Source organism: Annulohypoxylon maeteangense (assembly GCF_022496945.1).
Source record: "Annulohypoxylon maeteangense strain CBS 123835 unplaced genomic scaffold GGS22scaffold_12, whole genome shotgun sequence".
NCBI lineage: Eukaryota > Fungi > Ascomycota > Sordariomycetes > Xylariales > Hypoxylaceae > Annulohypoxylon > Annulohypoxylon maeteangense.
In genome coordinates this window covers 118,598-143,640 of record NW_025953259.1, presented here as the reverse complement: position 1 = coordinate 143,640, position 25,043 = coordinate 118,598, and the positions used below count along the sequence as shown (strand labels likewise).

At 48.6% G+C, this 25,043-nt stretch overlaps 7 protein-coding genes across 7 annotated transcripts; 5 read left to right on the top strand and 2 right to left on the bottom strand.

Moving 5' to 3' along the window:
• The first annotated feature begins 3,151 nt into the window (after positions 1-3,151).
• On the top strand, positions 3,152-5,265 carry GGS22DRAFT_29622 (uncharacterized protein). Its single transcript, XM_047966737.1, has one exon. The coding sequence runs from the start codon at positions 3,590-3,592 to the stop codon at positions 5,003-5,005; it is 1,416 nt and encodes a 471-aa protein (XP_047817209.1). The 5' UTR covers positions 3,152-3,589; the 3' UTR covers positions 5,006-5,265.
• A 640-nt stretch (positions 5,266-5,905) lies between these two features.
• GGS22DRAFT_166805 (UV excision repair protein Rad23) lies at positions 5,906-8,301 on the top strand. Its single transcript, XM_047961905.1, has 7 exons — positions 5,906-6,254; positions 6,385-6,432; positions 6,531-6,603; positions 6,693-6,772; positions 6,830-7,144; positions 7,196-7,699; positions 7,755-8,301. The coding sequence occupies exons 1-7, from the start codon at positions 6,237-6,239 to the stop codon at positions 7,878-7,880; spliced, it is 1,164 nt and encodes a 387-aa protein (XP_047817208.1). The 5' UTR covers positions 5,906-6,236; the 3' UTR covers positions 7,881-8,301.
• A 41-nt stretch (positions 8,302-8,342) lies between these two features.
• On the bottom strand, positions 8,343-10,767 carry GGS22DRAFT_29592 (uncharacterized protein). Its single transcript, XM_047966736.1, has 2 exons — positions 9,189-10,767; positions 8,343-9,126 (listed from the first exon to the last, which is right to left on the bottom strand). Exons 1-2 carry the CDS (start codon positions 10,572-10,574, stop codon positions 8,623-8,625), a joined length of 1,890 nt encoding a protein of 629 aa, XP_047817207.1. The 5' UTR covers positions 10,575-10,767; the 3' UTR covers positions 8,343-8,622.
• A 156-nt stretch (positions 10,768-10,923) lies between these two features.
• GGS22DRAFT_166802 (uncharacterized protein) lies at positions 10,924-12,144 on the top strand. The gene is made up of 3 exons (XM_047961904.1): positions 10,924-11,661; positions 11,824-11,930; positions 12,001-12,144. The coding sequence occupies exons 1-2, from the start codon at positions 11,485-11,487 to the stop codon at positions 11,827-11,829; spliced, it is 183 nt and encodes a 60-aa protein (XP_047817206.1). The 5' UTR covers positions 10,924-11,484; the 3' UTR covers positions 11,830-11,930; positions 12,001-12,144.
• Positions 12,145-13,805: 1,661 nt separating this feature from the next.
• GGS22DRAFT_166801 (uncharacterized protein) lies at positions 13,806-14,518 on the top strand. The gene is made up of 2 exons (XM_047961903.1): positions 13,806-14,146; positions 14,262-14,518. The coding sequence occupies exons 1-2, from the start codon at positions 13,990-13,992 to the stop codon at positions 14,276-14,278; spliced, it is 174 nt and encodes a 57-aa protein (XP_047817205.1). The 5' UTR covers positions 13,806-13,989; the 3' UTR covers positions 14,279-14,518.
• A 174-nt stretch (positions 14,519-14,692) lies between these two features.
• On the bottom strand, positions 14,693-16,367 carry GGS22DRAFT_29576 (uncharacterized protein). Its single transcript, XM_047966735.1, has one exon. It carries the CDS (start codon positions 15,801-15,803, stop codon positions 14,859-14,861), a length of 945 nt encoding a protein of 314 aa, XP_047817204.1. The 5' UTR covers positions 15,804-16,367; the 3' UTR covers positions 14,693-14,858.
• A 2,401-nt stretch (positions 16,368-18,768) lies between these two features.
• On the top strand, positions 18,769-23,375 carry GGS22DRAFT_29533 (P-loop containing nucleoside triphosphate hydrolase protein). Its single transcript, XM_047966734.1, has 3 exons — positions 18,769-20,753; positions 20,809-21,440; positions 21,499-23,375. The coding sequence occupies exons 1-3, from the start codon at positions 18,932-18,934 to the stop codon at positions 23,134-23,136; spliced, it is 4,092 nt and encodes a 1,363-aa protein (XP_047817203.1). The 5' UTR covers positions 18,769-18,931; the 3' UTR covers positions 23,137-23,375.
• The last annotated feature ends 1,668 nt before the right edge of the window (positions 23,376-25,043 follow it).

Sequence of the window (25,043 nt, the reverse complement as noted above, 5' to 3'; positions counted from 1 at the left end):
TCAAGAGAGACATACAGCGAACTTGTGGGACATTGAAGATTCTGAGAGATCCGACGGCGTGCGCCGTCGTGGCCTTAGATGTGGTCCTAACGCCGCTATTTTGCCCCTCCGGATCGCGAGGTGAATTCGAAGCTTTCGGGGTATTCCCTGATAGAAGAGTGACTAAGTTGTCCGGCTAGATCGCAGAATGTTTCCACACGCCGCTTGTCCGGGAATCGAATGATCGCGGGATTGCTCTGTATGTAGTAATCAATATACATACAAGAGCGGGGATGGTCCGGTTGATTTATGCGGCGAAGTTATTTCTCGTTACCAACGTATTGGGTATACGATCTTACTGCGCGGTGTGTGCAGGATCGTGCGTGTCTCGGTGTTTGCCAGAGACTTCATCGGCGGATCTCACCACGGGTATGTTGTGCTAGTCTAGCAGTCCGTGAAGATATAGATCTATGGATCTATTACCTACTACCGGCAGACCGATGAGAAGGTGAATCGGAGGGCAACGCCGGTCCCTGCATGGTTCATCCTTGGGTCATAGCACCAAAGTCTTAGAACACTATGGCATTATGGTGGTTATTACAGGGTCCAAGCCGGCTTTAGCTCATATTGTAATTGTCTCCATCGTTAATGAGACTCTCTGCACACGACTCCTGCGTTCAGGAGTTGGACTCAAAATCCAGTCAGGCAGCCAGGCAACATTGTCGATGGCGTTTTGAGGCAGTGAACTAAATGTCAGGGTCTTTGGCCAGCGGTGAGATCTCTCTCTTAGGCTAGACTAGGCGGTCCTTGTCAACTGTGCCTTGAAGACGGACAGGACGGAATACTTTAGAAGCTCATTGGCGTGGTGTTTCGCATCGGAGATTATTGTCTTTTTTTCCTTCTTGGGCTAAGCTTGCGGACTAGTCAAGGATGATCGCCAGGGCTTGACACATCCCTGACTCTCCCTGCATGAATACCTCAGCAGCTCAGGTATTTTCTATTAATATTATGAGATTTGCTGTCTTTGTGGTGATGGTGACGCTGCAGCATCGATTGAGTTCTCGATACTCATATTCGATTGGGAGCTGAGTTGAATGAAGGTAATAGTCGCTCCTTGCTTATTTCGACCTCCTATCTTCTTTTAAAACGTCATCACTACGATAAGTGACTGAAAATGTCTCAGTTAGAAATGTACATAACATGCCTAGGTATTTTATTATTAATTCACTTACCTGGAGAAGAAAAAATTTTCCTTCCTGCCGGGGTGGATTGGTGGATATAGGAACCCCATATTCTTACTATCATGTATGTAAGAGCTGAGGAATATTTAATTTGAGCGTCATATCATCTCGTTGAGGTATGACGACCCTAGTTTGTTGAGTTGCGCCCTGTTACAGATCAATTGGAATGAATATGAAGTCAGCATAAAATCTTTGGTATGAAGTCACTATGTAATGAAGCCGTTAGCAAAGCAGCAAAATTCATAGCAAACATCAATGGCCCTGGCATGAAGCGTGGGCAAACTTTTCCCGAGGCCACGGTTACATAGGATTCACATGTACTAGATATGCGAGATGGCGGAGAACAACTGGAGAATAGCTAGTAGGGCTGCCTTGTCGACTGTCAAGAGGCTCACAGACCGAGCGGCCTCTCATGTGAAAGAGATCCATTAGGACACGCCAGCGAGTGGATTTCTTAGGTCTCTCACGGCCCTCACGGACCCATATCATCAAACCTAATGCTACCGGAAACTGTCCTAGCGAAGTTGAAAGACATCATGACCTTGTCTCTTGTTGGTTTTCGGCAGTAATAATAGCGATGTTAAGGACGGGCACTATTTTCCGCCTCATATTGCTTCTCACGAATTTCTCGCTTCTTATTGCTGGGCCTCTGGTAGAACGTCTGACAAGCTTACTTTTTTCTTTCTTTTCTTCTTCCTTCGCTTCTGTTCTTACGATCCTTCCGTATAGGGGCAAGCAGGCTGAGCAATTCGACACTCATTCGCTCACTCGCTCATTCGTTCGTCGTCGAGTACGGCAATAATTGCGTTTTTTTCACTGAATTGCCAACCTTGCTGACCGGTACCTGAAAACCTTTGTGCTGCACAATTCGCTTGTTCTGGAGCCCCCTATCCAGCATTTAGCCACTGCACCGAATTACGTACCACGCACGGCCAAAACGGCCTACAAAGACGAAGGGGGTTTCAACTGAACCTGTCAAAGCGACAGCATCCAGACCCTAAGGAGCAACCAAGCCTCAAAGTTAAAAGGCCACAGAAGAAAAAAAGAAGAAAAAGGCAAAAATAAGAATAAGAGGGTGTAATTGGGGGCGGAATTAGGACAGGGACTTGTGAGATCTATCCACGCCATAGCTGGGAGCTGCATATCATATTGGACGGGATCTAAGCCAGAAAGCAAGCCACGACCAATCCTATCATCCCATCCACCAATCTTATCCTGCTTGTCCAACGGCAAAATCGTACCCCCGAACGGCATCAGCCATTGGAAAGGAGGGGTAGATTAGAACGCTGAGAGGGGATTCGCGGTGCGTCGCGTTGATGATAGGCCGCTCGTACCTGCATACCCCTGCAAAAACCTGCAAAATACCTGCAAGACTGCAAGAGGAAAAGATCCCAGAAGCACGGGAAAACAAGGGTTGTGTGTGTGTGGCATCCCATCCCGTCCCATCCAGTACCACCTCACCAACACGAGAGTGCTGCAGCGCGACAGCCATCAACTATCAGGACGCGTCCGAACCGCTCTACTTTTATTCTGAGTGGCCCCGCCGAATAGCAAACAATCACATTTCGACCTCCGGCCTACTTTCTTGACCCTCTACTTTTCTATCCTCTTGTCCTGTCCTGTCTTTTATCCCACACCTTGGGAACCTACTACTAATCTTCAGTAATCGCTTTCTCCTTATTACAGCCCGGACCAGGTGTGGTCGGTATTACCGGTCTGCTGGGCCTGTCCGTCATCATCTCCATTCTTTCCCGATCGTACTCTCGCTTATACGCACAAATATCACGGCCCAAGGCCCGACATTCGTTTGCTTTAGTTTTTTTTGGTCTTGCTTTGCTTTAACTAGCCCGGCAATTGACCTATATAAAGAAATTCTGCAGTCTTCCGGAACGCATCGCCTCATGTATATTCCGGTTGGTCGGCTGCATTTATCACATACCAACACCACGCGGACGCGGTTATCGATTGCCCAGACCGCTAAATTCTTCCGTCTTTAATAAGGAAACTTTTCTATTATCATTATTATTCCTGCGGCGGCCCGATCCTGGTGCTTTCGCTCTGAGCCTCTAATCTGGGGTTCAAAATCCGGGGCACAATCTAAGCCTTGGGTTACCTCCTGGTCGGTAAGAGACGATATCGACTCAAGCCTCAATTTTACCTCCCTCCAGCCTCCATTTGTCCAGTAGGAACAGAAAGTAGACCTTCCTAGTGGGGTCTCCACTGTTGAAATCTTTGGACGGTGGTGGGCCTTGCTGCCCTTAACCGGCACACCGACCTTTAGTGTTTCCAAGCACATTCTTTGACTCATCTGGAGTGGCCGAGAGCTGTTCGGCCCTCTCTTGAACCCACTGCGTTGGATTGGAACTTATATGTTCCGTCCTGCGCTTCATTCGATCAACAAACTCCCCTCCAACATGGCAAGGTCTCGTATTCTTAGTGGCGTGCTGGGCGCCGTCGCCTCATTGGCGACAGCGGCGATTTTGGCTCTTGAAATCATCATAGCCCACGAACTCTCGGAGCTGATTCCTTCGGTCACAATCGCTGCGATCATCGCATCAGCATGGGAAGGGCTGATTCTCATATTATTAATTTTTCTTTTTGTTAGAAGCTCGCGACGGTGGACGGATTTCGGGAAAAGGAAAAACAATGGTATCTGGTTTGCATTGGGCCTAGTTGCGAGCATACTGGCATCTATTGCATCTGTTGTGATGCAGGTCATGATGAAATTGTCTGAGAAGTTACCTGAGACTATGCTTCAAGTTCGGTCGACCAACTTTGTTATCGGATCTGCTATTGCACTCGTCTGTGCATTCGTGGGACAACTCGCCTTCATCGTCGTCTGTTTCGTTGTTCATCGGTCACCTGACTCTGAACAAGCGCTGTCTCTTCATACTAACGAGGATAATTCCCGTTTACCACACATCCGTGTGAAGTCGATCCCTTACAGTCGAACAACACCGGCTTCGAGCCAAACGAGGATCCAGGAACGGCCATTGACTGATTACTCAAGCCGACCCAACTCAAGTGGTGGCCGTTCAATGGCGGAGACTATGAGCTCCATTCGAACTTCGATCTCTCACACGGTACGCCCTACAGGATCCAAGACTAGGTTGTTATCATCCAGTTCAAAAACTCTGCGTCGCCCTCCATCAATCGACTCGACTGGATACCGGGAGCGGTCAAGCGTGACGGAAGATGGGTTTGATTCTTGGGATACTTCCTCGGTTGATCCTCAAAATCGACAGATAGTTGTGGATAATAGTCCCCCCATTCGTGCTCGTTTCCTGGAGACCATCCCTGCGAGCCCGACAACAAGTAGAAGCCCAAGTCCCGGATGTCCTTTGGATTTAGAACCACCAAAACGCAACCGGAGAAGTCGAAGTTACAGTCCTCTCCCTAGAGCTCATCATGAACGCAGCTTGACTCCCTTATCCTCGCCAGGCGAGCTACATATCCACCCACTTTTCCGATCCGACTCTCCCGTTCCCCCACCGGCAGCTACTCCTGGAACAATGGTCATCGCGGCACCAAATGCCGGTCAAACGATATCGGAAAAATCTCTCACTCGAATGCGGAGCGGAAGTTTACCTACGGGACCAAATCCTCTGAGTCGACAAGGGAGTTATGAGAGCTTCCGGAAGACACCAAGCCCTAATTCGGATAGACTTCGCGCAGAGGAGGCAAACGGAGAGAGAAAGATGACACCTCCGATCCCCGAGTGGATTTTGAGTGCTGGGAAGAACGAGTTTGACCGAATCCAAGATCAAAAAGCTGCCGGGGCATGAGACTCGGTTTGGTCCGCCAATTGGACGTCATGACTAATGACTAATTATGACTCGTGATTAATATTTTGTTCCAATAGAACCCGGCTAGGGAGTTGCTGTTTCTCTAGAGACGTCGGGAAACGGATCGGGTTTGGGGATTACTGTGTGATACCATTTTCATTAAGCGCGGCGTTGAACTACATTCTCAACCTCGGGCTGAGGTATCTATCATTCGCTCCGGGGAATACCAAGGAGATAGAAGATAGACATTGAAGTGAGAAATGAATTAAGTAAAATCAAATAATCAAAATGAACCTAAACTTGAGGCTGGTACACATTTGTGAAGGGGTCCTAAGCGAACCGAATGAAATCTTGATGAACTATTGCATTTGGCTTCTGCTGCCCTTGATGACTAGGTGCTTCGATATTGTGTTGATATATTGAAGTGATTTATGATTTAAATATTACTAGGTAGGTAGTAAGTAAAGGAGAAGAAAACTTGAGGTTTAATAATACCTCAGCGTGAATTACAAGTAGGTACTAGGTAGTTCCTGAGTCTTCATGTTTAGAAAGAATAGACACTTGGAAGGTGCACATTGCTGATATTTCTATGGATGTGACTACCTTGGCAAGGTTAGAGACATCTGTGAAGCATCTACTGTACTTGAGGATCAAGTGTTTCGACTGATCGGATCGCCTTACAGCCTCGCTTTTAAAGTTGCCCCTCCAGTGGACCCCGCATTTTCGGTGGTTACAAACAACCCAGAAGGTATTAGGTACGGGATTCAGGTGCTTCCATCACGGCTCAGGTTAGGTAAGCATGTAAGTATCAGGTACCTACACATACGTATGTACGTGCATGTACACACAAATGTTCAGCATCAAAGGCCATAAAATTCTATGTGATAAGCAGGAAGTAGCGCTAGCCGCCCGCCACTGCCCGCCGCGCGACACATCATTAACTGCTACCTGAAATTCAAGCCTTCTCGATCAGTGCTTCCACTCCCGTCGCTTTCCACTTTCCACCAGGAAAAAAAAGATTCTGGTCAAAGCATAAAGCCACCGAATCTTAACTCTCTTCCACACTTCCCTCAGACAACGTCTGAAAAACGTCGGTGAATTCACTTTTCACTTGAGTTTCGCGCCGACTCAATCTTTACCTATTACTACCTCTACTACCCCTCACCATTTCCTACCACCTCCATCTATCAGTCTAAGAGCAGCAGCTATCCCGAAGCTGCCCGTCGCCACGATGAAGGTTACTTTTAAGGTATGTAATCGTAGACCTAGCTGTAGAAAAAGTGCTTTATCATGATACACTTAAGCTGTTCCCCACATTTCTCTTCGCCGTAATCCATCGCTGTAATTGAAGAAGCTAACGATTTCAACCTCAACAATAGGAGCTTTCGAACCAGAAGTTCACGCTCGATGTCGAGCCTAGCGACCTTGTATGCCGTCATCCTATCATCGCAAACACTTAACGATTCCTGCCCTAAGCTTTGTTGCCGATTATTGGACCATATTTCTTATTCTGACTGGGGTATAGGTTTCTACTCTGAAGCAAAGGGTTGCCGAAGAGAAAGGATGGGATGCCAAGGCCTTGAAGCTCATCTACTCCGGTATGCGCTCGCTCTCATCTGACTACCCGGAACAGATCCTGTTCCCCGTTACCCATTCTTTAGCTCGCGGAATGCTAATCTGTATATAGGTAAAATTCTCAAGGATGAAGAATCGGTCGCAGCCCACAAGATTGAAGAGAAGGGCTATGTTGTTTGCATGGTGAGCAAGGTATGTGCTGGATATAATATCACTTTAACTCCGCGGATGGCCTCTAACAATTAGTAGCCTAAGCCTGCGCCCGCTGCCGCCGCCGCCGCTTCTTCAAGCGCTGCTCCCGAAACACCGGCACGATCGGTCGCCGCAACTCCAGCCGCTCCAGCCGCGCCTACCCATTCATCTACCGCCGCCGCCGCCGCCGTGCCTGCTACCCCATCCCCCGCTTCTGGCGGTCCTGGCGCCAGCGGTGATATGGCTATGGGTGCGGCTCGAGCTGATGTGATTGCGAATATGGAAGCTATGGGATTTGAGAAATCTCAGTGTGAGGCTGCTTTACGTGCCGCTTTCTACAACCCAGAACGTGCTGTCGAATATCTCCTAAATGTAAGTAAAGCAAATCTGCACTGGATAATCCCTGGTTAATACTTTATATAGGGTATTCCGGAGAGTGCTCGTCAACCGGAACCCCAGCGAGAGGCCCCCGCCCAATCTACCCCCGGCGCCGCCCCTGCTGGCTTCGCTTCTCCTGCTGGCCAATCCGCTGAGGCTGAGGCTGAGGGAGGGGGTATTAACCTCTTTGATCTGGCCGCTCAGCAGGGCCGAGGTGGAAGTCGTGGAGGCGCCAGCAGTAATGCCCAGGCAGCAGCAGCCGCTGCTGCTGCCGCCGCTGCGGGTGTACAACCGCTTGGTAACCTTGACTGGTTGCGTAACAACGCTCAGTTCCAGCAACTTAGGCAGGTCGTTCAGCAGCAACCGCAAATGCTGGAACCAATTCTGCAGCAACTTGGCGCTGGCAACCCCCAACTTGCCCAGCTGATCTCTTCAAACCCCGATCAGTTCCTGCAATTGTTGGGTGAAGCTGGTGATGATGATGCACCTCTACCCCCTGGCGCCCAGACCATCGCCGTGACAGAGGAAGAGCGCGATGCAATTGAGCGAGTACGTGGCTTCCCCTAAGAATCTTATACTAGGTGTGATGCTAATTTATTTCCAGTTATGCCGACTAGGATTCGACCGAGACGCGGCCATCCAGGCCTATTTTGCCTGTGACAAGAATGAGGAGTTGGCTGCCAACTTCTTGTTCGACCAGCCGGAAGACGACGAGGCACCTCAGAACTGATTTTCCATGATGTGAATGAGATGTTCTTTCCGTCCTTCACGCTTTTACGACTACAAACCGGCCTCACTAAGATATCCGACGTGGCATTCTTCGCCCTTGCGATAATATCCCCTCTGTTAATGGTCGTTATTCACTCGCATAATGCTTTATTCTGCTATGGCGGAAATTCGAAGGCTGCCCGGAAAAAAACCGCAACAACGCAAAGCAACGGTCTTCTCCTGATTGCAGGCTTCTACTACTAACCTAAACACCTCTTTACCCCACCATGAAATACGCACTTTCGGGGCGAGGCATTATGATCCAGCTCGCGGGATTACTCTGTTCTGCGAGAAGGATAGGAGGAATATGGAGGCTAGATGAACCAAGTCCGTAGCTTAGTTCTACCAATTGATTTCCCGAAATTATATTTTCTGTTCACCCCGCTATGCGCCTACGTGATAATCGAACACGCATTCGTCTGGTGGCTAAAACGTAGTCATTCGTAGTCGTGGAAATCGTATCTTGAATTTAGCATTTACTCATAACTCAACGTTCTAGGAAACGTTAGAGACTTCGAAAGAACGCATTACAGTAGTCCCCCCTTTTGCTCGCCCACTGCGCCAATACTCTCCATGTCGTCCGCCCTCGGTAGTATCGTCCAGCTCTCCAGCAGATAACCATGCAAGCTAAGGAAATGGGGTATCAAGAAACAAGCTTGCATGCGTGCGGTTACCTGGACCATCGAAACTGTCACCTACGTAGTCTAGACATCGACTGCTACCCCGGCGGGCATCTCTTCCACAGGCTCACTCTCTCCATCGATATCTTCGTTGCCATCGTCATGGGCCTCATCCTCACCCTCGCCATCCTCAGCATTCTCCTGCTCGCCATTTTGTTCTTCGCCCTCTTGGGCACCACCTGCCTCTCCTCCACCTTCCACCTCTTCATCCTCGTCCATAAGCCCAGCAGCGCGTCTCTCCTCTTTAAGACGTCGGATATCCTCGTTGTGTTCGCGCACTAGCTTATTGTGCTCGGCCATGATCTTATCACTCTCCTGCCACCCGTGCTGGTGCTTCTTGTACTCTTCGAGGTCAATGTCGACTTTCTTCTCGCCGCGAACCATGACTGTCGCGTTGATGTACCGCGGCCGTAGTCGCTCTTCCCGGTTGAACTTGAGTTTAACCGCCCGTCGGCTTTTCTCCGGAAACATGGCCGAGATCGTCTCGAAGTCGGTTCCAAACATTCCAAGGAGCCGGTAGAATTTGTCCTTTTGCTAATGTTAGCACTTACTGATTCCCTCGTAAGGTAAAATGGTGAAGGATTACTTACAGTGTCCTCGTCCGTCCAGTGGTTTGCTCCTGTTCTACGGCTTTCCCGTCTGAACGATGACGAAGTGGTGAGGCGGGAAAATTCGTCTTCTTCGACGGTCTCAAGTGTTCCCATATCGTGGGCTGCGTGTCGGTCTACCATAAGAGATTGCTGGTTGACAACAATCTGTCCATCTACAACCTCATAGCCAACGGACTGCGAGTTTGCGCCGATTGAGGCTCCCAGTTCTCTAGCCCGGGCTGCTGCAGACTCTCTTCCGCCTTCTCCATCTCCTGCTGGAGTACTCGCGCGCGAGGTTACGTCCTCAAGGTCAAGCCCAAGAAGTCGAGCTCGTTTTGCCTGTTGCTTTAGACGAAATCTCTCACGTGCCTCACGCGCACGCTCTTCAATGGCGTCTGCATGCTTGAATCTTTTTCCAATTCCCATATCCTTAGTTAGTTCACCCATTTTTGTACTGCTATGATCGACCGTCTGGTTCTCTGGATCTTCTTCGGGAGACGAAGAGCGTTCATGTTGCCTAGATCTTCCCCTTCCGCCTTCCGACGGAGCTGTTCCGTTGTCCTCTGTTGTAGTATTCTTGCGAGCCCGTCTTCTCTTTGGCGCAGAAGATTCTGCACCTGTGCCATCTTCAGTAGATTTACGTTTGCGGTATACCTTTCTCTTTTTCGGGGCATTGGTTGAAGGCTCGTCAACAGGTGCAGAGACAGCAATCGTATCAGAAACAGGGGCTGGAGATGGGGGAGCGGTTCTGATTTGTGTTGGAGCGGTGGGCTCTGGTGTTGGCGTATATAGGGCGCCAGCACGTCGAGAGGTAGCAATAACCGGTGTATTCGAAGAAGGAGTAGGTGTAGACCTATCTGAATGTGTAGTCTCTGGTGCTGGTGTTGGTTGTGCTGTTCGTTGGGTCGCTGGTATCGAAACTGGTAGCTGTTGCTGAGGAGGTTTGTTTAAAACTGGTGCTGTAGTTGGCTGTGAAGCACTCTCTGAGGGTGACGGAGTCGGGACTGGAGGTGCCTGGGAAGGCTTCTCGACAACCGTGGGAGATACTGCCGGAGTCGATGCTGGTCTGGATTCGGGTTGAACGATGTGAGCTTTCTGAGCTTGGCTATGTGGTCTCGATATTCCCTCCTGCGATATCTCCTTGGTGATTTCTTTCGTGGCCTCTTGCGGCTGCGCTGCTTTGCGACTAGGTTCGACCGAGGGGGCGGGGGAAGGAGCGGCAGATGCGGGAGTTGAAGCTTGCGATGAGTTCTCAGCAGTGGGAGCTTGTGTAGTATTGGCAGAAGCAGACGAACGAGGTGCTTGAGAGGAAGAGGCGGCTGGTCGACGAGGAGCGACCTTTGGCTTGAAGGACAAGCCTCCGGTCTTTTTCAGCATAGAACTCATGACTGCTGATGCCTACAGTTGCTCTAGGGCTGTGACTGATTTAGTATCCGGCGCATTGCCTCACTAATATTTGTAAGACCTCTTCTTCAACAATGGAATTGATGGTTTCTCAAGAAATCTTTTCGTGAATATCGAAAGGCCTGTGACTTGTGAAAGAAGTCAGAAATGAAGTTTGAGTTAATCAAGTTGATTGCTACTGGATGATGAGAAAAGAGAATTATGTGGGGTGGTGGGATAAATTGAGATACTAAAAAAGCGTTTAGGTACTTTGGTACTTGCCTCTTTCCTGTTGCATGCAACTACCCAAGCAGCCAAGTCGAAAATAGCGCCTACGCCGTAGACGTTCACTGAATTTCACCGGAACAAAACCTTACTGCTGGGAAGGCGAACCAGACGTTAGAGGACCCATTCTACCTGCGCTATAGCACGGGCCACATAATAGAATGGCTCTTATCACCTGGCACGCATGGTAGGTGCTGATATCGAAGAAGGCACGTCTACCAGCCAGTCCACAGTCCAGTCCTGCCCATTTTGCCCGTTCTGCCTGTCCCAATCCAGGCTAGTTTCCTTTTCTTGATTTCAACTTCGATTTTTCGTTCAACATCCTCTCCTGGCGTCCTGTCCTTTTCCTCATCCGATTCCCTAACACTCTCAATTCGCGTTTATCACCGCGAAGGCATGCCTGGCCCATATTATCCATCTCGACCAGTACACAATTTTTCGACTAGGCAACGCTTTGTACTATTTATTCCCTGAAGGCCTCTGTCCTCTATTTCATTCATTTCACCACTCCTCCTTTCTGCAGATCCCTTCTCCTGTCTATTCCCTACCTTTCGTTTGCCTTGCCTGGCCTGGCAACCACACCTTCTCTTCTTTTCCCCCTTTACATTCTATCGTTTCTCCCAATCTGATGCCTCTATCTACTTCACCTACAACTGCGCCTCTATCGACACGCCTCAAGATGGAGGACCGTAAGCGTCCTGCTATCAGCACGGATGACATCGCTCCTCCTAGCAAGCGACAAGCCGTTAATGGTGGAAGTAAATCTAAGGACGACGGCGATGCGAAGGATGAAGCGTGGATCGAGGTAAGTATCACGATTGCGATTTATTTTCCTTCAACCAATGTTGCCTATCGAATCGTGTCCTCGACACGTCTCCCTCGTCAATATGAGGCGACTTTACCCTAGCACGAGACCTTCGTAGCCTTTGTTTTTAGTCGTCATCGAGACATCTACTCACAATCTCAGTACTGATGCGCGGCTATGCTGTCATCAGCGTTCTATCCCAACACTCTCCCATGTTTTGTCGTGCCGCGATTGACTACGCAGCCTGACTCGAACCACCTCGTTACTACGTACATTCGCGCCAGTCAATATGATATATGTATAAGGATGTTGAGTCGCTGACAGATGTGGATTGGTTAGGATTATCAAAAAGATGCCATCTACCGACAGATGCTCGAGTACAAGCGAGAGAAGAACACTTTAGAAACACAACTGGACGAAGCTCAGAGGCTTGCCGTACATCATGACGATCACATACGAGTTGTCGACAACTGGTGGTTACAGGTACCGTCAGCCCGCCAAACTGAAGAATTGGTGAATAATACTAATATTGGCAACAGTTATTACAAGAGATAGAATTAATCGTAGAGGCAACGATACCATTCCAACAACGTTCTGATGGTAAATACAACCCGCCCCGTTCCCAATTTACTTTTAACTAAGATATTTGCATAGAACGACCATTTCCGACACACACTCGGTTCAAAGATATGGAAGAATTCGAATCACACCTCAGTGAGAAGGCATCAACTATCAAAACTATGGTTGAGACAATACTTAGTCGTCTCAGCGGGACTCGCGGCCATGTTGCCCCCGATATCACAAACCTAGAGCAACAGGTCAATGGCCTCTTAGCACAACAGAAAGAGTTTCTCCTTAAATTGGATCGACTCACTGTCGATAAAGATAGCCTCTCCGAACAGCTCAACACTGCAACTCTCAGATACATGAAGGCTGAACGGCGACTCGATCGGGCTAAAAGCGCCCAAGTCCAGAAGCTGGAACAGCAAGCCTTGAATCATGTAGCCGTTCGCCCCTCCGCAGGTGCCGACCAAGAGAACGGCATGGCTATAGATGAAAACAATGTCAACAGCGAAGCATTACAATTAGCCCTTCGCGAGGCCAGTGCCGTCGAGACGCGACAGAAGGAACAAATAGAATCTGCATTGGCACAGAACAAGACTTTACAAGAGGAGCTTACCGCCGTACAGACGCGACTAACGAACTTGACTGATGAAGACTATTCCCGCACAGAAGTTTTCAAGGTATTTAAGGGTCAAATGGAGGAACTCGTCCGAAAGATCAACACGCTAGAAGCAGACAATAAGGCCCTCAGAGCATCGGCCGAGAAATTAGAGGCCGAGCGAGAGTCTAGTCGCCGGAAGGTCGAAAGCGAAGCCCAGACTCTTATTGCCGAACTTGAGGATCAATTACAACAGGCCGACACCACCCTTGCACGAGTAAGATCCACGAGGGACGAGCTGCACGCAGACGTCACTATGCTTAGAGCAAGCAAGGAGCAGGAGAAGACAGCTCTTGACCACATGAAGGAACTCGTGAGCGCCAAAGAGGACCGCATCTCGGCCCTAGAGTCAGAGGTACAGAGGCTACAACCTAGCGAGGACGTCGACATGACTGAACGGCCAGATGTAGACGCGCTCTCCCCAGATGAGATGCGTGAAAAGTACAAGAAGCTTATGAAGAACTATAACTCGATAGAAAGCGAATTACCGGGTATGACAAACGCAGTAAAGAAGTTCCAGGCTCTTGCGCACAAGAAGGTTATGGACCAAGTTGCAATGGAAGAACGCATAGCCTTAGCCATTGCTGAGAAGAGCAAAGCGGACCAGAAGTACTTTACAGCACGGAAGGACGGTGACCTAAAGGCCGAAGTTATCCAAAAGTTGCGAACTCAGAACAGCAAGAGCTCCGAAATTATTTCCCAACTAAAAGAAGTTGAGGCGCATAACCGAACACTTGTCACTAACTTGGACAAGCAGCTTGCCGATTTGAAGCAGACAAATGGGTCGGTCATGGGTGAAAATCGGAAACTTGAGACATCTAGCAATGAATTGCTGCGTCGCTTCGATGCGCTTAAGCAACAAGTTGCCGAGTTGTCAAATTTGGCAAAATCGAAGGATTCCGCCACCGCTGTTGCTAAAGAACGCACTGCCACGCTTGAATCGGATGTCGAGAAGCTTAAGGTGCGCCTCGAGTCCGCAACAAAGGAACGTGAAAAGTGGAGGCTTAAGAGCCTAAGCAACTCCTCTGAAGAAGAGGAGATGTTACGGGTGAGTGCAATATCCGATTTCTTAGAGCGTACATTTGTGCTAACTATTATACTAGAGCATGGCAACGTGTTCAATTTGCAAGAAAGACTTCAAAAATACAGTTTTGCGCACATGCGGCCACATCTTCTGCCGAGGTTGTATCGATGATAGAATTGCTAACCGAATGCGAAAATGCCCAGCATGTAGCAAAGCCTTCGATAAATCAGATGCAATGGCTGTCCATCTTTAGCTAAGTTCACGAAGACAGTGGAGCACAAGAGCATGGCTTGAGTGTATATTACATGAAGAGGGAGATAAGGCATTGTCCTGTGTAAGAGTCTATGTACATACTAGTGTTTTACGGATGAAGCCCCCATATTCGAAGAAGCCAGGGCAACGAGCCTCAGCAGTCGGCGTCCAATTACGATTCCAATCCAAATTCAACCCAAGTTAATGCTTGCAGGATATGACGGTGGTTGCTCGCGATCGGCTTTGTTGATATTCGACGAGTACGGGGACCAAGTCAAAGTGGTTTTGCTTTTAAACATTTTGCGGGGGGTTGGAGGCTTTCGTGAACGGATCCTCGTCGACAACTCATGCTTTTTTTTATACTGATTGCTCGTCAAATCTCCAATCGGTACTTCTGGCCTTCTTTTGGGGGTTTAGTCCTCTTTAGAAATCCGGAAATAGAAATCGATTTGAAGTCTTGCGAGTAATGTGGGGGGATACTTCGCTTTGCATTTGCAGGAATTCAGGACGCGCAAACTTCATTTCATGTGTATGAGAGGCCAGACAACCTCCTAGGTGTATATACACCACGATCAGTTGCCACGCAGGATAGCCCGACGTGCAAACAATTAGACGCTAATCAGCCATTTGATCATGTGTGCGGTGAAGACATCTCGGCATTATTCGTGATAGGTTATAGTAAGGACGCCTCTTCGCGGCTTACCTACGGCTCGTCGACCCGAACCCGGTGCTCTCGTATCTCGCAGTGGACGTTGAACGTGAACCCGAGCTACCGGAAGATGAGCTAGAGGGACCCGCTCCCCAATTGTAGCCTGAATTTCGCTCTTGCTGGTTGTTACGTCGACCGCCTGCTGCGTAACCAGCGGCAGCACCTCCAGCTAAACCCGTCCAGAATCCAGGCCGCCAACCTTGATTTTGTGTTGACGAAGACCTGGGATATGACGAAGGGTCGTCCCAGCCACCGCCGCCGCCTCCTCCCGGTCCGAAACCAGGATCAAATCCACCACCAAATCCTCCCCAGTTGTTCCGCCGCGGACCGGGACGCGTTGGATCCCGATTACCGGCAACACAGGCGCTGTATAAAATCCACATACAGACGAGGGCAAATATAATGACGAAAGCGATGGCACTAGGGTCGGAAGACCCGCTTCGGCGATCCTTATCCCTGCCCTTATCTCCACCTCCGCCGCCCCATTTCCAGCCACCACGGCCATTAGCCACGTCCGGGAACTTCTGCTCGCCGGCTTCCGTGAGAATGAGCCGGTATTCCACGCCGCAGCTGCCCTTTAGCACGTACGGGTCGTCCGGGCTGCTGTACCCTTCGCATATAACATCCGTGCTGCCGAGTTTCAGCTCCGGGGGGAGTGGTGCGCTGCATGACCATTGGATGTCCTCCGCGGTGTACCCTGACCCTTGGTTCGTGCACCGCATCATGTCGATGGAGTGGAGCCGGCATATCGCCGGCGCGGACACGCATTTTAGCTGCGGGATGGCGGAGACGCGCCGGTGGGTGGTTTGCGCGCCGTCGCCGCGGAGGGTTAGTGAGCGCACGTCTGAGAGGAGGACTGCTTTGCTGGGTTTGGCTGCTGCTGTGGGGGAGAGGAGGGGGAGGAGGAGGATGAGGAATGAGGGGAGTTGATGCATCGTGATTTCGATTTCGGCTGGTTGTATGTTCCGGGTTGTACCTGAGACCGATGTTCGATGCTGTGTGTTGTCCTAGACTTCTATTCCGCAATAGGTAGGTGTTTAGAGATGTCGCATGGATAGCCACATGGGTTAAACCTTGTTATTGCATTATAAAACGTGCGGTGAAAGACGGAGAGACGGGATTGTTAAATAGAAAGGCTATACCGAGGTCTGTTCAGGTACGAATTGACGGTGTAGATGGTGTTGGTGAACAGGATGTTTGATGGGGTAAGATCCTTTGTTCGTGACAAGTATGTATTAATGGTTGATTTTTATGTAGGCTGAAAAGTAGTTGGAAGGACACATGGCCGGTGGAGAGAGAATGACATGAAATCATTGGTGAGATGATTGGATCGTTGGGTGAAGAAAGTTTAGTGTGGCGTTTGCAAGGCTGATTAACGGAACCGGGAAATGCCAAGATCTTTTAAGCTCTAGCACGGTGCTCGCCTCGTGCGCTCGTACCTAAGTACCTTTTTTCTTCGCTTTCCCTCGTTTTTCTCCTCAGCCGCACTCAGGTAATGCAGCCTATATGCAGCTACGTTTCATAACTTTTCAACCCTTGAATGGAATAGCTCCATGGGATAGTCGACATCCGTCCTAGACTCGATTTAGATAAGATTTGTCACTTCGGAACCATTTGAATGCGTACTCGCAGCCAATGACGATATGCATGTTTTTTGAGTCTCGCATCTCCCCCGCGCCGCGAAGGAACAGAATTCTTCAAAGGGGAAGGAGATTTACAGAAGTTGTGACTGGCGCGTGACTCGGCCGGAAAGCTATGAGGAGAACGGTGAACCGACTTCACTGTGTAAAGAGTTGAATTGTACAGTTGAGTTGGCAAGTTGGAGACTTGGGGTAGATAGTGGCTGAAATGTAAGTATATCCCGCTCTTGGCGATACCACTGACGTCTAGTACAGATAATATTGCAGATTCTGAGGGGTTCTTGTGTGACGCTGTTATCTTCCCTCGGCATTTGCCTACTTAAGCCTGGAGTGGGATGTTAGAATCTTGCTTTTTAGATTCTTCCCGTTCTTCCTATTCTTCCCCTTGGGGAAATCTCGTACCATCTCGACTCATGATGTCCCCTGACTCCTGAGGGGTTGTGTGAAAGTCTGTGCTATGCCATGTGCCATGTGCCATGCAATAACTATGCAATAGCACAGGCGAAACTGGGTCTTAAAAAGAACCTGTCAATCCCTTCGTCTTTGGGTATGGACTTAATTTAAAATAGAATTATACCCTGCCTGCATGCAGAACTGATCTCCTCAGCTTCCGGGCGAATAGGTACTAAACCACGAAACCACGAGGAGTAAGCACCATCCATTCTATCGGACGAATCTAGACCTAATCTTTACATGACTAACCGCATTTAAGCATCTCGAGACTAGATACCGAGGCACGAAATAAGGCTTCCAAAGATTCCAACAAACCTTATGTAAAGAGCCGGTCCCGGGGTAGTTAATAACTGACTCCCGAAAGCCTTATCGATCCTGTTTTCGCACTCGCTTGCCTAGATTGCCTCAGCCTAACGAGAGGCCGGATCTTTTCTGACGCAAACTCCTCCGCATTCGTAACTCGTACTTACTGTACCTTCTCGATATATCGTTCTTCTGTTTCCGAGAAGTAAGAAGTAAGAAATAAGAAATAGGTAAGCTATCGTGTTCATTAGTGCCGGTTATTATGTACATAGAGGATCTCGGCGCCGTAAGTGGTGATTTCCTCGGTATGACTATTAGGGATAGGTAACAACATGTATAATGATCTATCAGAAAAGTTGATAGCTGAAGCTTGTAAATTTGATTCTAAGAATCATTTAGAATTGCAGATGTTCCGATGGCTTGATCTACCCCTCCGCACCGATCCGACAGATGTGTGGCCACGTTCATCAGACATCTCGTTACCCACAATCCCGGACTATGGTCGAGTCCATAACCCCGACTACGCCGTCCTAACATGGTTTCACATCGTGATCCCGTGAGATTGTAGAGGACATGGAGGAAGTAGTACCTCGTGATCTCTTATACGATAAACTTGCATATATGTACATACTACATTACATACATACCTAGTAGGCATTGATATCGCTTAATATCTACCTACCCACCTAGGCTTTCTTACACTATTACACATCAACGACCTCTTTAGTTTAAACTACATTGTTCTTGGTTTACTTCAGTATCTCTTCGTTATTCTCACCTCTGCTTCAGGCTAAGCAGAATCAGGTAGCATGCAAGGGAACAGATGTCGGGTATATTTGAGATTCGATCTTTGGAAGAGGAATGGGGTCATCGAACTACTCCATCGTAGTGTGCAGTTATAAATATAGCTCTTCTACGTGGGCGAATGTCGTATGTCGGATATGGAGAGAAGTACCCAAGTTTTATGTAGCTAATATCTAGTCATTACCTTAAATGGCAGTCCCTCGGCATGTCACCCTTTCCCCTTCTAGTAAATTTCCTTTTTGGGTATGCTAAGCGATTGCGAAGCTAAGTTAAAGTTAAGCTAGTGATCCCTGCAACCCGCACCTAATGCCTTATTGACTTCTAATTCTCTATTGATTTTTAACATTGTACCTACCAAAGTGGGAACACACCTGCACGTCTGCAAGCATCGGCTTGTCGCGAACCCCCGAACCACTTCCATTTTTGCCTTCCAAGGATGAATCCAAGGATGTGACACCCGGTACTTTCTATTCTACCCCGTGCGGCTTTACTTCCTTATCGCTGTATAAAGGAATTGGACCCATCGTTAGCTTATAGGATTTACAGGCGAAGCCGCCATTCTTCCCCAAAGCAACAACCGCATTCTCGCGTGTGAGCTACGCAGAATACATAAAACCACCAAAAAAAAAAGAAGAAAAAAATAGATATACTTAGAAATACATATAGATCTGGTCGCTCTCCGGGATTTCCTATATACCCTTTTCCCTTTCTTCCTCTTCTTTCTGGTCTCGAACCGTCCCATCGTTTCAGCATAGATATATCGATATATATTTTTCTTGGTCCGTGTACATATTATTAAACTGGACCGACGCGATATCACGAACCTAACTAAATCAAGCTCGCTCCGATAGAGCGTAGCCATAATGGGCTACAGTAACAACATGCCAAAGAGACCGGAGACGTCTGCGACATTCAATACATTTTCCGAAGGCCCAGCAAGTCCCACGATAAGCAACAGTGGCTCGACGGTAGTTCCAGGAGACGGTCCTTACTTTGGCGAATCCAGTAGAAGGGATACGAAGGGAAGAACTCCGACGGGTAGTTCTGCCGAGTCTGGCGAGTCCGGCGTGATGGAAAATGATCCTTTCGGTCACCTCCCCGCCCACGAGGCCGAAATCCTGAGGAAGCAAGTCATAACTCCCGAGGTGAAAAGCGGCATTTCTACTCTTTACCGATATGCGTCGAGAAACGACTTGATCATCATGGCCGTGAGTGCCATCGGTGCTATCGCTGGTGGTGCGGCTATGCCTCTAATGACAGTCATCTTCGGCAATCTTCAAAACACTTTCCAGGGTTTCTTCTTAGGCAAGGTATCTCACGACGAGTTCATAAGTGAGATGAGCAGCCTCGTTTTGTACTTCGTCTACCTGGCTATTGGCGAATTCATTGCCATGTACGTCGCGACTGTTGGGTTCATCTACACCGGAGAACATATCAGCGGCAAGATTCGAGAACACTACTTGGAGAGTTGCATGAAACAGAACATCGGTTATTTCGATAAGCTCGGCGCTGGCGAGGTCACTACCCGAATCACCGCCGACACGAACTTGATCCAGGAAGGTATCTCTGAGAAGGTTGGATTGACATTAACAGCTATCGCAACATTTGTCTCCGCTTTCGTTATCGGATTCGTCTTCTACTGGAAGTTGACACTCATTCTATTTTCTGTGGTCATTGCCCTAATTCTCGATATGGGTATTGGTTCATCGTTCATCGTTAAATACACCAAAGACACGATCGGCGCATATGCGGCAGGAGGCAGTGTTGCCGAAGAAGTTATTAGCTCCGTTCGAAATGCCATGGCTTTTGGTACCCAAGGTCGTCTAGCTCAGCAATACGACGCTCATCTCGCCCATGCCGAATACTTCGGTTTCAAGAAAGCGACCGCGACAGCCCTTATGGTTGCCGGTATGATGTTAATCGTATACGCCAACTACGGTCTGAGTTTCTGGATGGGTAGCAAGTACCTCGTTGACGGTGCCGTTCCGCTATCGAGTGTCCTTATCATTATGATGTCCATTATGATTGGTGCATTCAATTTGGGTAATATCGCTCCTAACCTTCAGGCATTCGGAACTGCTCTTGCGGCTGCAGCCAAGATCTTCAACACTATTGACCGCATGTCCCCAATGGATCCCACCGTGGACACTGGAATCAAGCTGGGCAAGGTATCTGGTGCTATCCGTCTCGAGAACGTCAAGCACATCTATCCTTCGCGACCCGAAGTTACCATCATGAAGGGTGTGACTCTGAATATCCCAGCAAGCAAGACGACAGCGTTGGTCGGAACTTCTGGATCCGGAAAGAGTACTATCGTCGGTCTCGTCGAGCGATTTTACGACCCAGTAGAGGGAAGAGTCTTGCTAGATGGCCACGACGTTAGCACCCTGAACCTCAAATGGCTGCGTCAGCACATCTCTCTAGTCGGCCAGGAGCCAACCCTGTTCGCCACCACGATCTACCAGAACATCAAGAACGGTCTTATCGGCACGAAATTCGAGCACGTGAGCCCTATTAGGCAAACGGAATTGGTTATCGAAGCCGCTAAGAAAGCCAACGCTCATGACTTTATCTCAGCTTTACCCGAAGGTTATGAAACGAACGTTGGTGAACGTGGATTCTTGTTGTCCGGTGGTCAAAAGCAGCGAATTGCCATCGCACGTGCTATTGTCTCGGACCCTAAAAGTAAGTCATGGTCTAAGTAGACGGTTACATAAATGCATTCTAACCCTTGTCATAGTTCTCTTGCTTGATGAAGCTACTAGTGCCTTAGATACCAAATCTGAAGGTGTTGTCCAGGCGGCGTTGGAGGCCGCTTCGCAAGGTCGCACGACTATTACCATTGCTCATCGTCTCTCTACCATCAAGGATGCTCACAATATCGTCGTCATGTCTCAAGGTACCATTATCGAACAGGGAACTCACACTGCTCTCCTAGAGAAAAATGGAGCATACGCCAGATTGGTCAGCGCGCAGAACATTGCTACTGCCAATGGGCCAAGCCCTGAGGAACAGCTTAAGATCGCCAGCCGTGATGAGTTGCTTGTTCGTAGGGCCTCTAAGCGCCTGTCTACGCGATTTTCTAAGCGATTGTCGAGGCCGTATGAACTTAGCTTCCTTGATGACCCCGAGCCGCCTATGCCTGATATTAAACTTACTCGCCCAGTAACTCGGGGGTCTGTGTCTAGCAAGGCTATTCATCACATGGAGCCCGAAGAAGAGAACCATGAGTATGGACTTTGGCCTTTGATTAAACTAATTGCGTCGTTCAACAAAGAGGAATGGAAGCTGATGATCTGGGGTCTGTTCTGGTCCATCATCTGTGGAGCTGGTAACCCAACTCAAGCGTTCTTCTTCGCTAAGCAAATCCTTGTGAGTATTCCGGGTATAAAATTAGCCCCCAATTGAACCATTTACTAACTGAAGACAGACCTTGAGTGTACCTCTTACTCCGGCCAATAGTGCAGCAGTCAAAAAGGAAAGCGACTTCTGGAGTGGTATGTTTCTCATGCTGGCATTTGTCATGTGCATAGCATATATCTCTCAGGGTGTCGCCTTCGCCAGGTGTTCCGAGCGACTCATCCACCGCGTTAGAGACAGGGCTTTCCGAACTATGTTACGCCAGGACGTCGCTTTCTTCGATAGAGACGAGAACACTGTCGGTGCTCTTACATCCTTCTTGTCGACTGAGACCTCTCACGTAGCTGGTCTTAGTGGTGTTACTCTCGGAACTCTGCTTATGGTTACCACTACACTTATAACTGCAATGGTTGTTGCTCTGGCATTCGGCTGGAAACTGGCTCTTGTGTGCATTTCTACGATTCCAGTTCTACTCGCTTGTGGTTTCTTCCGGTTCTGGATGCTTGCGCATTTCCAACGTCGCTCCAAGCAGGCCTACGAACAGAGTGCCTCGTATGCGTCTGAAGCTATCTCAGCCATTCGCACGGTTGCATCTCTAACTAGAGAAGGAGATGTCTTAAACCAGTACAAGCTCTCTCTTGCCGCCCAACGAAAGACTAGCTTGGTTTCCATCTTAAAGTCGTCACTCCTCTACGCCGCGGCCCAGTCTTTCATCTTCCTGGCATTTGCGCTTGGTTTCTGGTACGGTGGCACTTTAATTGCCAGCCACGAATACAACTTGTTCCAGTTCTTCGTCTGTTTCATGTCCGTTATCTTCGGCGCTCAGTCAGCCGGTACCGTCTTCTCTTTCGCCCCCGACATGGGTAAGGCGCACTCCGCTGCCGGCGAACTGAAGACTCTCTTCGACCGTCAGCCCACCGTCGATACTTGGTCGCAAGAAGGTGCCCCCATCCACAAAGTTGACGGTACTGTGGAATTCCGAGATGTCCATTTCCGATACCCCACTCGTCTTGAGCAACCTGTCCTTCGTGGTCTTAACTTAACCATCCGTCCTGGCCAATACGTTGCATTGGTCGGCGCTTCGGGTTGTGGTAAGAGTACCACAATCGCCCTGCTCGAACGATTCTACGATCCTCTTGTCGGAGGTGTCTACGTCGACGGCAAGGATATTAGTGGCCTCAATGTTAACCAGTACCGATCACACATCGCTCTCGTATCCCAGGAACCTACACTCTACCAAGGAACTATCAAGGAGAATATCCTACTCGGTTCTGGTCGTGAATCTGTTCCGGATTCGGCAATTGAATTCGCTTGCAGAGAGGCTAACATCTACGATTTCATTCTATCTCTGCCAGATGGCTTCAATACCAAGGTCGGTAATAAGGGTACCTTACTTTCTGGTGGTCAGAAGCAACGTATCGCTATTGCCCGTGCCCTGATTCGCGACCCTAAGATCTTGCTCCTGGATGAGGCTACTTCTGCGCTCGACTCCGAATCCGAACACGTTGTGCAAGCCGCCCTGGACAAGGCCGCAAAGGGCCGAACTACAATCGCCGTCGCACATCGTCTAAGCACGATCCAAAACGCCGACGTCATCTACGTGTTCGACCAAGGCAGAGTTGTAGAGGAGGGCACACACTACAACTTAATGAGAAAGGGCGGGAGGTACGCCGAGTTGGTCAACCTGCAGAGCCTGGAGAAGCGGTAGTTTCCGCTTGCGATATTTGTATTAGTTACGCATCTTTCTACGCAAATTGCTTTTTTCTTTTCTTTCTTTACAGCTATTATCAGAGATTCCCCCACATTTACTTGGTACATATTTGCATATCTAGATGGGAAAGCTAGAACTTCGCCATCGGCGGACAGGATTTAACAGCGAAGAGTGGCAAATGCGGAAGGCGATGGGCATGGCAAAAGGCGTTATACCGGGTGTTGTCTGTCTGTCTATTGTCGGCATTTGATTTTTTTTCTCGTTTTTTAAATGAACGAATGGACTTGTAAGATCTAAGCTTTTTTATCTTGAGGACTGGATCATGTAGCTATACTAGGGCTTAATGAGATCGAACTCATGTATGTATGTACACACGTTTAACTTAGCGCTTTTGTTTCGATTTATGTATATACATGATTACACTGCTATATGTTTGGCATTACTGGTTTAATGAGATAATTTATGGTTTACTTTCTTATTTAGGTGGTTGCGTACCTAATCCTGCGAGAGTCGGTGGCGGCGGCGTTGGCTTGACTCGCAACGTTGCTTGAGGTCTGCCTAGACATGCTGAGAATATATAGGACTTAATACCAGTGAGATATAAGATATAAAGGATGCTGAAGGATGCTCACATGACTACTTTGCCTCCGAGTCAGCCGTGTCAAATACGTTTTTGGACGGCTAAGTAAGACCTAATGAAGGCTTGGGGAAGATGATGACTCGCGACAGCGAGAGCAATGTTTTATATATACTGACCTTGGAAATAGATATATTTTAGGAGTCAACTTTCCTCATCGGGTGGACTATTGACTTGAGGAGACTTGGACAATGATGTTGACTAAGTGAGATCAATCCTATGGCTCCTTAGGTGTAATCATCATCGAGAGCGTCGGTCCTGGGCCATAGAGACACCACGATGTCCGCTATCAACAATGCTTACTGTTCACTATCGAGACGTTGAGATCTCAAGATAGCAGATATCTTGGGGGCTAAGATCTTGTGAGATAAGGAATTATCAACTTCTGTTAACAAGGTTATCAATACGATATTCTCGTTAAACCACCGAGATGATTAGACGCATCGCATGGCGGCGCAAGTATCTCGCATGTAGTCGAATCCTCGTGTCTAGTTATCTTATGCGGCGCTGGGGAAAAGAAGATGGGTTGTATCGCTTATTACTACCTGATACAGCCCCCAACTAGTAACTCGAGCTAGCAGTCGGGTGTTTCTCGATTCTGGGGAGATATCTGATGCACGAAGGTTGGAGAAATATTCAATGTGTGTCCTGAAACATACAATACGAAGTATTGTCAACTGAAACTTGAGATACCCTCTTGTTCGTAAGTGAAATTCGCCAGCTGAATGGGAAAATCGTACGACCCACATGGATATATCCCTCCCGAGTCCCGATTGATGTCTCACGTCGGTAGTATAGCGCGGGTAGCGGCATTCGGCGAGAGGCTTTGTCCCACACTGGCCACGAGGTGATGGATCGGCCGTAGATGTTATGTGTCTAGGTATCTAGGTCGACGTTAGACGACATGCGTCTTGATTCTCGGGTCGAGAACGTATTACACGTAGGATGTAATGGCTTTGATGTTGTACTCAGACCTTATTCTATTGTCTCAGTGGGAGGTAATGGGAAAGCTGAGGTCAGACCTGAGAAATTCCGTCTCATTACTACTATGAACGTGCATCTCCAGATTTATGACAGTCTCGAAACAACCGTGCCATTTTGATGATAATTACCTATGAGTTATCGACCCATAGTCTGGTTCCGAGACTCGTTACATTTACGACGCAGGCTACAGCATGCCGAAAGGGGTTTCAATCAACGATATGCTGCACTCTCCAGGAGACTTCGGGAGCATAGGTAATATTAAAAAAGATGTTGGCTTCAGAAT